Source organism: Dipodomys ordii, unplaced genomic scaffold (genome assembly GCF_000151885.1).
Source record: "Dipodomys ordii isolate 6190 unplaced genomic scaffold, Dord_2.0 Scaffold261, whole genome shotgun sequence".
NCBI classification, from domain to species: Eukaryota; Metazoa; Chordata; class Mammalia; order Rodentia; family Heteromyidae; genus Dipodomys; species Dipodomys ordii.
The window spans coordinates 256,518-269,567 of NW_012267477.1; the positions used below are offsets into that span (position 1 = coordinate 256,518).

The 13,050-nt window shown below is 40.4% G+C and overlaps 1 gene segment (V, D, J or C); it reads right to left on the bottom strand.

Annotated features, from left to right (window-relative positions):
- Positions 1-4,190: 4,190 nt before the first annotated feature.
- LOC106001079 lies at positions 4,191-4,861 on the bottom strand. The segment is given in 2 exon segments: positions 4,191-4,529; positions 4,647-4,861. Coding segments are annotated over 2 exon segments (366 nt in total).
- Positions 4,862-13,050: the final 8,189 nt, after the last annotated feature.

The window sequence follows — 13,050 nt, forward strand, 5'->3', positions numbered from 1 at the left end:
TATGGTAAATAATGCTGCAATAAACATAGTTGTGCTGGTAGCTTTAGTGTGGTCTTGTTTGTAAACATTTGGGTAAATGCCCAAAAGTTCACCCATCTCTCTTAATTCATCCCTTCTCTCACTTTTTTCCTTTAATTGAGATTAGGTGATTACATAGATTTCACATATTTCACATTATTGTGGAATAGTGATACTTAGAGTCACAAACACATTTTAATTTTCACAAGGCAAATTGTCATTATAATGGTCTACATAGTTTGTGAATTCTATGAGCTTTGACATTACAAGTTATTTTTTCCACATCAGGTGATGTTTACATTTCTTTCCTTTTGCTTAATGTGGGCTGTTCCCACTTATTCTGTTCCTCCTCCTGGCTTCCGTCTGTTGCATGCATATATCTACCATATATATGGTCCAGAACATGGGGTTATTTAGCAATGATAAGACAATATGGGTGGCTATCTTTTGTTTCTTGAGTCCTGTTTGCCATATCTTCTTGTATTTTGGCTTTAGCACCCACATATCAGGGAGAGCTATGCCATTTGTCTCTTTATTCTTGGCTTAGTTTGCTTAAAATATTCTGCTCTAGTTCCAGGCATTTCCCTGAAAATGCCATTATTTTGTCCTTTCTAATGGCTGCATAATATTGTATGGTATATGGGTACCACAATTTTTAGATCCACTCATCAGTAGTGGGGAATCTGGGTTGTTTCCAAATCTTGGCTATTATGAACAGTGCTGTAATAAACATGGAGGTGCATGTGTCTTCGTATACTGATTCCTGTTGCTCAGGGTAGATTTCTAGGAGTGGTATGGTTGGGTCACAGGGGAAGTCTATATTTAGCTTCCTGAGGTATCTCCAGAGTGTTTTCCAAAGTGGTTGTATTACTATACATTCCCACCAGCAATGCAGTAGGGTTCCTCTTTCTCTGCACTCCCTAGCATTTGTTGTTGGCTGACTTTAGGATGTGAGCCATTCTGACTGGGGTAAGGTGCTATCTCAGAGTTGTTTTTATTTGCATTTCCTTTACAACCAGGGATGATGAACATTTCCTCATGTGTTTCTTTGCCATTTTTATCTCTTCTTCTGAGAAGTCTCTTTTTAGTTCCCTTGCCCATTTCATGATTGGTTTGTTAGATTTGTGAGGGGTTAATTTCTTGAGTTCACTGTATATAATGGATATTAAACCCTTGTCTCATATTTTGCTGGTAAGTATTTTTTCCCCAATTAGTTCGCTATCTTTCTAGTTTGGCTGCTATTTCTTTGTCTGTGCAGAAACTATTTATTTTAAGGTAGTCCCATTTGTCCAGTCTCTCTCCAATTTGTTGTGACCCTGGGACTCTTTTCAGGAAGTTCCTGCCTGTGCCTATAAGTTGAAGTGTTTCTCCTACTCTGTCCTGTAGTAGTTTCAGCTGCCCCGTAACCCCAGGCAGAGTGGGACCGCTTATGCAGGCCTGTGAAGGGAGTCTGAGGTCACCCTGGGCTGGGCCCAGGTGGTTACAAGGGCTGGTGCAGAAAGGCATGTGCCACACTGCAAGTCTGGGGTCATTTGCTACTACCAACACAGTCACTGCAGTCTCAAATTTGGTTGGGCTGCTTCTGCAGGTCAGGGGAGAAAGATTTAGGGTCAGCAGTCTAGGGTGCTTGCTGCTGCTTCTGCTTCTGCAGCTGCCCTGCCTTGGCTGACACTGCCACTCCAGGCTGGGCTGGGCCACTTGTGCAGGGTGGTGTAGGGAGGCACTGTGCTCTGCAGTAAATCTGGGGTGGCCCAGGGCTAAGCCCAATGCTTAGGAGGGCTGGTGCAGAAAGATGGTGTGTCACGCAGGGAGCCTGGGGTTGTTTGCTGCTGCCACTGCTGTGCCCTCTTCTCCAGGCTGGGCTGGCCTGTTCCCACAGACTGATGTGGAGAGGCAGTGTGCTGCACATCTGGGGCCTTTCATCACTGCTGCCACCCCCAACTGCTGCCTCTGCTTTTGTTGGCTGCTACTCAGGGCTGGGCTGGGCTGTTTATGCCTTAGTGCCAACCCAAGTATCACCAAATTGTTCCACTTCACAGTGTATTTGTATGAGTTTCAAGTCTCTTCATCTATGGCTATGGCAGATTTCACTCCTGTGTTTTCACTGTCTCACATGTCTTCCAATCTCATTTCAGGACAGTTCACAACAATCTCCTCTGACTTTGACCATGCATACCCAGATGCTTCAGCTTTTTTCTCCTCCTCACATTGTCAAAAATTATCTTATAAAAGGGAGAATTTCATTTTGTTCTCTTCCTTCTCTTCATTTTCTGCCTCTTCCTTCTCTCAATGTCTTCATTTTGAGCAAGTTAAATATATTACACAAATGGAAAGCCACTGTAAAATTAGATGATTTAAAAATAACTGTTGGTCCATTTAATTTACCATTCTTCAAGATTAGGAACAAGATAATAGTTGTATAGTAGTTAAAAATATTTTAAAATTCTACAACTATTCATGATCATTCAAAAACCTTTCATGTCTAAGTAGGAGAGAAATAATGGAAAAACACCGTAGTGGTTTAAAGCATATATAAAAATTTATGACACATATCATACATAGTATTGAAATAGTTGGATATTTTCCCCATCAGATTCTATTAAATGCTGAAATGCTTACTATCACTCCTTTACATACAAATTATACAGGATGTCTTCCTCAAAATTCTATAAAGCAAGAAATAAAAGAAGACATTAAATTGAGATATAAAGTAGCAAAGTATCTTTATTTGCTAATATGGAGTATAAAAATAAATTAATGGAAATAATAAAAACTGTGTAAAGTCTATGGAAACACAGTGATTAGAGAACTACCCCGGTTAGATTGAGGGAGACATAGCTACTTGAAAATATTTCCATATTCATAAATGGAATACAACATCATTTTTATTTTTCTGTAATTTAAAATATAGAATTAACACAATGCAAAAGTAAAAATCTCCAAAGGAATATTTAAAGTATAATTTCCATGGCAATTCAACAAACTCAGGATATCCCAGAATATCTTTAAGTTCAGAAATCTGGCATTACGTCTTCTGACTTTCTTTTCCTTCTTTGCATTAAAGCTACCATAGTTCAATCAGTGTACTGGAAATAGGTGCAAACATAAAATAGTCAAGTGACAGCATAAAAAGTGAGGAAATACAAATGTTCTTACTCATGGAGTTATAACTTTTGTGTACAACTCCTTAATAATGAAAATAAAAAGTCAGGAGCTAGGGACCAAATGGCTGACTCCTCTAATCCTAGCTATTCAGGAGGCTGAGATCTGAGGACTGATATTTGATGTCAGCCTGAGTAGGAAAGTCTATGAGACTCTATATACAATTAAGCACCCCCACCCCCCTCCCAAAAAAGTGAAGCTGTGGCTGGAGTGGTACAGTGCTAGCCTTGAATACAAAAAGCTCAGGACAGCACCTAGGCCCTGATGAGCACACACACAAAAACAGATCAAGAAAAGGACCTAGAAGTGCACAACAAGGTGATTTCTAACAAAACAGTGGAGTGGGCATTAGCTTGTTGTAATCATTGGTTTTCTGTGCATGTGCAGCTTCTGTCATCATTTACTTCTAGAAGCCATTTTCACCAGTATTTCCTGGAGAGTTTCTGCTTGAGGAGTCCTCACGAAGATGGAAAGTTGGAGTTTGCCTTATGATGCACTGAAACCTGCAGGTAGACACTGGGGTGGAGGGGAGGATTGAAGTCACCTGTCTGGATCTACAAGCAGTTGAGAGCATTGTTACCCACCCCTGTGCTTCTAGACTGGGCAAGGCAAGGACCTAGGTGAGGAGGCTTCCAGTTTCACAGGTAGATGATCTGGGTCTGAAGGAACAGCAGAGAATACTCCATTTCTGTATTTAGCTTTACTCAGTAATGTAACCCAATCTTTGAATGGCAGTAGCTTAGAATAAATTTCTTGTATTAGATATAACCAACTTGGATTGGCTAGCATCTTCCTACTTTACAAATGAACCTCAATTTTTGCTCTCACAGACTCCTCCCATGCTGTGATTTATGTGCTCGATTGAATCAGCAGAAGCAATGCCATGTTTGCACTGCTGCAAACAGCCAGCATAGAGAGAATGCTGTCCAATCACCAAATATTGCAGTGACCCTCAGAAAAGAGTCTGAGAAGCTGTGTCAGCAGGTGGAGGCAGCCCAGCCTCTCACTTCTGCTTCCCTGGGAGGTTTATGTTATGACTTATATCACTGTGTGAGGAATTTTATCATACTGCAGACAGTAATATGTGGCAACATCTTCAGTCTGTAGACTGCTGATGGTGAGAGAGTAATCTGTCCCAGATCCACTGCCACTGAACCTGGATGGGACCCCAGAGATCAAACTGGATGTGTAATAGATCAGTTGCTTAGGAGCTTTCCCTGGTTTCTGCTGAAACCAGGCTAAATACTTGTTAATGCCCTGACTGGCCCTGCAATTGATGGTGACTCTGTCTCCTGGAGATGCAGACAGGGAGGATGGAGTCTGGGTCATCTGGATGTCACATCTGGCACCTGGCAGTAGAAACATAAAAACAAATATCCACCGTGATAATCATGGTACAAGAGGCTTCCCTGAAGTAGCCTCAACTATACTAGTCTGAGTTAATCCCCAGCATTGTCCTTCCTTACCTGGGAGGCAGAGCAGCAGGAGCCCCAGGAGCTGAGCAGGGGTCCTCATGTCCATGCTGTGTGTTGACTGGGACTGACAACTGCACAGGGTGTGAGCAGCCTATGAAGAAGTGCTCAGGGCAGTGGGCTGTGCTCTGAGCACATGGAAATCCGCTGGTTGTGGGCAGGGCTGGGCACAGCTGCAGGATTCGCTCAACTGAATGAGTCACCACAGGTCTTGAATCTACAGGTGTCCCAGACCAAACAAGAGAAACATAAATTTGCCTGCAGAGAACGTGTTTGTCCTCAGAGAACATTTGACTGTAGAAGACATTTTTATTTTATTTTCAAAACATAATATACAGAAACAACTGAAATAACCAGGCATTTTATAATTATATTGAAACGTATTCTTGTTTCTACTTAGATCTTTTATTCACTCTCAATAATTCTGCCTTGAAAAAAACCCACATTGTGTTCTCCGTATGAAGTAATTATACATTGACAATTCTTTTCTTTCTTTTCCATGTTCTTCCTTCTCTTCTCTTCTCTTCTGTTCTCTTCTCTTCTTCCTCCCTCCATCCCTCCTTCCCTCCCTCTCTCCCTTTCTCCCTCCCTCCCTCCCTTCCTTCTTTCCTTCCTTCCTCCTTCCCTCCTCCCTCCCTTCCTTCCTCCCTTCCTCCCTAATTCCCTTCTTCTCTTCTTCCCTTCCTCCCTTCCTTCCTCCCTCCCTTCCTCCCTTCTTCCCTTCCTCCCTTCTTCCCTTCCTCCCTCCCTTTTTCCTTCCTTCCCTCCCTCCCTCCCTCCCTGCTTCCCTTCCTTTCTTCCTTCCTTCCTTCCAGTTTAGATTTTCATCCATGGGTATTGAACTCAGGGTCTTGGTGCTGTAATTTAGCTGTATACTTTAAGGTTAATGTTCTACCACACGAGGCACACTTCCATTTCGTATTTTTAGTTGTTAATTGGATATAAGAATCTCAAGGACTTTCTTATGCAGGATGATTTGAGCAATCATTCTCATATCTTGTGCTCAAGAATAGGTAGGTTGATAGGTATTAGCCATTGGCACCTGCAAAAAATGGTTTATTTCTTTTCTTGTCTCTCTCTCTGTATGTATACTCTTCCTGGGATATGAACTCAGGACTAGGTTCCATCCCTTAGATTTTGGGCTCATATCTAGCTCTTTCATAAACCACTTTAGCCACAGCTCCACTTGCAGATTTTGGATGGTTAATTGGAAGTAAATGTCTCATGGACTTTCCTGCCTGGGCTGTCTTCCAATTGCAATCCTTGCAACTCAGCCTATTGAGTAACTAGGATTTCAAGCATGAGACATGGTGCTCAGTGGCCTAAGTTCTTTAACTAAAGAGATAGTATGAGACATACTGAATGTATTGAAAAACATTTTGTGGTAGCTTTAGTAACGGCTATGACATTATAAGTTGAAGCAATTTTTGAAGATACACTTTTACTCTGATTTCTCAATAATGACTCACAAATATGCCACCATTGAAACTTTAGTTGTCTTCTATCCTCAGTACTAAATAGACAGTATTTTATCTTAATCTAAGACTTTTCATATTTTGTCACCTTTGTGCCATTTGACATTACCTCTCACAGTTCGTCAGCATGAAGTGTTGTGTTTATGCTGGGCATGATTATTTCAGTGAAAATCACTGCTACCCAACCATACATGCCTCTGTAATTATCCTCTCCCACTGAGTGGAAACACCATGCCTGCTCAGATACCAGTATTGATGCTTGCATCTCTAGGATAAAGTTCATATCTCTAGGAGAGGGGGGTGGTAAGAGAGACAGAGAGAGGAGAGAGACAAAGAGAGACAGAGAGAGACACAGAGAGACAGACACAGAGAGAAATAGAGAGACAGAGACAGAGGAAGAGAAAGAGAGAGACAGAGACAGAGAATGTCCCTTCTCAAGGATCAGATAAACTCATAAAGAAGACAAAGTGTACATAATGTAGAACAGAGGAAAAAATATAAATAACTGCATATACGACTTCAGAGGACAAAAATGAACTAAAGCAACAATGATATTCACTGGGCACTATTTTGGAAATGAAATTTACAACTTGTGGGGAATAGTGGGGATGGATAGGTGGGAGAAAATGAGGGAGAGGGTAAGAGTTTAAAAAGAAATGTAATCATTATCTTACTTATGTAACTGTAATGCCCTGGTTCATCACCATTACAATAAACAAAAGATTTTTTTAAACAAGTCCAGCTCTGATCACCCTGAGCCTGTGACTTCTGGAAAACTAACAACATAAAATAACAGTGTCATGGTAAAAATGTCTCTGAAGAAACATGTTGGATCTGGATAAAATATAAATAGAAATTTGATCAATGTCATGCCTTTCCTTGGACATCTCAGTCCAGTTTCACAGCAAGAGGAACCATCTTTGCCTTCACCATGCACACCCCAGAGTCTTGGAATTCTGAGAGTCTTAGTGGTGCATCACAAGCATCTAAGTAGCGGGAAGAAGGCAGATGCCATGGACAACTTACTGTGGTGAGGTTGGAACAAGTCAGGACCAAAATGTAACTATGAAATTGTTATAATTGTTCATGTGGCTTTAGGGAGTGTGGAGATGTGAAGGTTGAGCTAAACTTTCAGGTACTGGAAGAAAGTGGAGATTTGGATCAGGAACCTCTGTCATTCTTGCTCTGGGCTATAGAAGAAGCAGTCACCCTCCAGAGTGATGGAGCTGAGAATCTGGGGTTACAAAAGTCCTCCCCTATGGTGGCCTTGATTCAGTGAAGGAAAATGCTCACCACTCCCTGGAATTGAACCCAGCTGAAAGGGCATGACCAGGTTGAGAGACTAAGTCATCAGGAGCTCAGAGATTTGCCTGCTCTGTGGGACTGTCTGACTTCCCTGCTGTTCTCACCAATCATAAGGAAAATTTGCAAATGGCCCTCTTGCAGAATCTCCTCTCAGCCAGCATGTCTTCTGCTTAGACACATCAGGAGGAGAGGACGTGTTGATCAGGTTGCATAATTTACATCTATTGTGTGTCTTGCTCTTTGCTGAGGATTCTGAAAATCAGGTTCTGGGATAGCACTAAAATTTCAAAGTCTTTCCATTTCCAGTTTCTTCCACATATACTCAAATATCTCTTTCCTGAACCTCTTCAAAGGTGGGGACTTCAGTGTGTTCTGTCCTACTGAGACTCCAAAAGGCCAGTTCATGCTGACTGTGTGCACATGGCTTATAATACCCCAGAGGGCCGCACTTGTCCTTACACATTGTTCTACCATTGAACTGGAATTCTTACTCCATTCCCAGAATCCTGGTGAAAAGGAGCGCTATTGTCAGCGTGTGCTTATTAAAGACCAATTAAAGTAGAAAATATTCAGAAACCCACACATGGAGAACCATGGCAGTGTGAGTAGTATTTTAGGAACATGTTCACCATGATAGCTGTGCAGCGAACTTGCCAGCCTCAGGCAAGCATTACTCCTGCTCTCCACCATCTTTCAAGATCTGGACTCTGGGACTTTGCTGATTGTGAGATTGACCTGCCCTCTCGTGGCTGACTTGTGACAGTGCAATATTCAGGATTTTGAGTCTGGCAAACCAGTGTCTAGACTGTGAATCTTTCCTACAATATTCACAAAGTTGGTCCTATTCCATATGTCTCAAGGCCTGATTCCATAGGGAATTCATGTGAGTCCTGTCCTCACACATTTTACAGCAGCTCCAGAAAAAAACCTTGAAGTTCTCCATGAATTCTGAATATTGAATGGCCATTGTGTAGTTGTTCGACCAGGATGTGTGTCCCTTATGCCACTTCTAAGACGTGATTTTGGTAAAGAGGATGGGCTTCTGAGTGCTACTGAAGATTCTACTGATGGGCTGATGTCTCTGTCTCAAGTCTTACAATCCCGCCTCATGCTCTGTGTCACAGAAACCATTCCACCTCTCACTGTGTCTTGGTGCTGACAAAGGTAATCACTTAGCTGGGAACACACACATCTTTGTTTTCAACACTACATCCTTCCATTATAGGCTGTATCTTTTTCCTTATGAAACAATTGTAGCAGTTGCCTTGATTTGCATTTGAAGTGGAGTTTGCAACATTAGGATCACATAGTGGTCCTCAGTAAGCAAAGACTGGTCAAAAACTGGTCAAGACAGCTGAATTTTTTTATTTTTTCCGGTGGCACAACTTGTTTATATCACTCACATTAATTTGTCTGAATTATTAAAAAGAGATACTATGATATCAGAACAGAAGGAGGAAATAATAATATTTAATAGACCATAATTAAAGACCTTTTTGGGAAGAGAAAAGGCTTAGCTTCTGAGTCTTGTGGTCAACCTGAAGATGGAAATAGTTTTCTGGAATGTCCCTAGAGGCAGATCATGAAAAGTCTATGCTGGGGGGAAAGGAAAAAAATGGAAATCAAAACTCAATGTTATATATAATTATGTTTCTTACTTTGACATTTTAAAAACATTGGGTTTATGTTGGTGCAGTGATATAACTGCAAGCCCAACTTCTTTGATCAATAGAGATAAGAAGGATGACAATTTGAGATCTGTTTGATAGATTAGCACCATTGACATGAAGTTTTGTATCAGAGCAATGGGAAAGATACACTGAGAGCATCTCAAACATTGGCTAAACACTCATCAAAAGGTTGGAAGTTCTTTTTTTATTGTGAACATACTGTACAGAGAGGTTACAATTACATGGGCAAGATAATGAGTACATTTCTTATCAAGCATTGCAGCCTCCTCCTTTGTTTACCCTTCACATCCCTTCCCAACCCCCCCCCCCAACCCCCCCCCCCCCCCGCAACCAAAGTTGTAAAGTTCGTTTTCCACATGACAACTTGTACTTCTCATTGTTGCAACAGGCCCACCTGTATCCTTAAACGACTTGTTTTTCCCCATCTCCTCCACAAGTTATACTGACATCAAATATAGTGAAAGCAGGGGTTATACTGTGGGGGAGGGACATACAAATCAACAAAGAAATAATCTTATAAATGCGTTAGAAACAAATGCATAAAAGAAAAAACATTTAAATACACATCTAAGGGTTCCTTTTCCTGACATCACATTATCTGACCTTTTCTGCTTGACTCATACATATACTAGATATTGCAAATAAGGGAGAGGCAGATCATGAAAGGGCTATGCTAGGGAGGAAAGGAAAGAATGGAAATCAAACTCAATGTTATGTATAATGATGCTTTATACTTTGGTATCTTAAAAACATGGGGTTTATGTTGGTGCAGTGACTCATAAGCCCAACTCTTTTGATCAATAGAGATATGAAGGATGACAATTTGAGATCTGTTTGATAGATTAGCACCATTGACATAAAGTTTTGTACTAGAGCAATGAGAAAAATACACTGAGAGCATCTCAGGCATTGGTTAAACACTCATCAAAAGGTTGGAAGTTCTTAAAAGTGTGAACTCATGTGGAAAACTTCCCTTTGAGAAAAGATCTCCTCCATGCAACAAGCTCATAGAGGGACTTCTGGAAAGTCATTTCACTGGGTTTCATTCCACCAAAATCTCATTTGCAGGCAAGCTTGGGCTATTTTCAGAAGAGAGGAAGAGTAAAGAAGACCCAGGAATAAACCCGCATAGCTGTAGCCATCTGAATTTTACCAGAGTCAAACATACACTGGAGCAAAGAGAGTCCTTTCAAAATTTGGTGATGAAGGGGCTGGGAAATTGGCTCAGTGGTAGAGTTCTTGCCTCACATGCATGAGGCCCTGGGTTCGATTCCTCAGCACCATATAAGCAGATAAAATCCAGAAGTGGCATTGTGGCTCAAGTGGTAGGGTACTAGCCTTGAGCTGAAAAGCCGAGAGACAAGCCCAGGCCCAGAGTTCAGGTCCCATGATCGATTAAAAAAATTAGGTGATGAGATAACTGGGTATGTACATATAGAAGATGGAATCTACTTTCCTAATTTCACCATTACAAAAGTCAATTCAAAGTGGATCAAAGATACTAATGTGAGACATGAAACTATAAAACTACTATAGGAAAATCCTTGAAGAAAAGGGCACAGGTGTTTATTTATAAACAGTACTCCTGTTGCCCAGGAAATAACGAGAAGAATTGATATATGGGACTGCATTAAATTTAAATGATTTTGCCTATATGTAGGGAAATATATATATAATAGTTATAAGTATATATGTATGTAGATATATAAGTATATACAATATTTATAAGTATATATGTACATAAGCATATGTATACATATATATGTGAGGACTGGGACATGAGTATATATGAGTATATGTATAGAAGTATATATATATAAATATAATATTTATAAGTATATATGTATACAAGTATATATATATACGAGAACTGGGACATGAATTCAGGCTTGGATGCTGTCTCTGATCTTCATTTTGCTCCAGGCTAGTGCTCTATTGTTTTAGCCAAACTCTACTTCTAAGTTTCTTGTAGTGAATTGGAAAGAAGTTTCCCCAGGATTTCCTGCCCAGGCTGGCTTCAAACCTTCATCCTCAGATCTCAACTTCCTGAGTAGCTAGGATTACAGGCTTGAGTTATGGGCACACAGCAGGAAAATAATTTTTATACCACATAATTTATTTTCAATTTTTATGTGTTGTAGTATTAGTTTGCATCTAATTTGTTTTATTAAGAAAGTTCTTTCAACTGTTTGTTGCTGTGTGACATCACAAACAACTTGTGATGTTTCATATGATTTCCAGCTTTTTATAGTTTCCTCTAAAACTTATGAAGTTTTTTTTGTATGATCCCAGATTGTTAAACAAAACTGAGATTCAAATTTAAGTGAATTCTAGTGCCATGACTTAGGGGGAATGTAGAGAGCTGCGTGCAGCCGCACCTGGAAGATGGCGCTGGCTTCCGTCCTCTGCCCTCAGCCTTCTGGATGGCGAGTGCTCTCTGTGGTAAACAACTCCTTATATGGCTAAGGCAAAGAATCTGGCTTGCTTCCGCGCACCTGAACCTATTGGTGGTTCCCACATGGCGTATCAAGGTTGGCTACCCAGCAGGTACTTAAGGCTGTGGGGAATTCTCCCCCGGGTTGGGGTCAGAAGATTGCTCAAAGGTCCTGAATAAACTGCAGAGAGAAGAGTTTGGTGTCGCGTCTTCCTTGCTGGTCGAGGCGGTCGTGACAAGGGAACATTTTGAGAGTTTAGATAAAAGGCACCATCCTGGGAGGTGAGCTATCTCAATCCATCTTTATGATCCTTATGATTTTCTTTGGAAGCCCATTTTTGAAATCTCATTTCCTTCTCTAGTTTCCTGCAGGATTGTGTCATTACAGGACTTTCTATGAGATTTGGAAAATAGGAGAGAATTTATTATTTCTTCACATAAGCAGAATGACCTCTAGTCAGGAATTAAGAAAGTAGTGATTAAACTCATTTCCTGTATTAAAACAATTTCTGCCAGGCTCCAGTGACTCACACCCATGGCTCACCCCTGTAATCATATCTGCTCTGGAGTCTGAGATCTGAGGATCATGATTCAAAGCCAACCTTGCAGGAAAGACTATGAGATTCATTTTATAGTTATATATATACAAATATATATACATATATATATATATATTTATTTATTTATTTTATTGTGAAAATACCATACAGAGAGGCTACAATGACATGGGCAAGGTAATGAGTACATTTTTTATCAAGTATTGTTGCCTCTTCATTTGTTTCCTCTTACCATCCCTTCACATTCCCTTCCCCCAACCCCATCTTTCCCCCTGCCCCCCACCAAAGTTGTAAAGTTCGTTTTTTTTCTCTGAATTCTGTAGTAATTTTATTTTTATTTTTTGAGGAATCACCATGATTTTTTTTATTGTGAAAATACTGTATAGACGGGTTACAATTACATGGGCAAGATAATGACTCCTTTTCTCATCAAGCATTGTTGCTGTATCCTTTGTTTCCCCTTCCCATACCTTCCCATCTCTCCCCACCCCCAACTCCCCTTTTACATCACATTGTTGCAATGGGTTCACCTGTATCCCTATTTAAACAATTTGTTTTTTCCCTTCCCCTCCACAAAGTATACTAACATCAAATACAGTGAAAACAAGGATTATACCATGGGGGAGATACATACAAAGCAACAAAGAAATAATCTTATATATATGTTAGAAACAATTGCAAGAAAGAATAAAAAAACTTTTGATTCCTTATCTTATGGTTCATTTTACGTAACATCACCTTATCTGACCATTTCTGCTTGTCTCCGACATATACTAGTTATTGCAAATAAGGGAAACCATGGGACCTATGTTTCTTGGGCCCTGGATTACTTCACTTAATACATTTTTTCCAAGTCTTTCCATTTCCTAACAAATGGGGCAATGTCATTCTTTCTGATGGAGGCATAGAATTCCATTGTGTGTGTGTGTGTGTGTG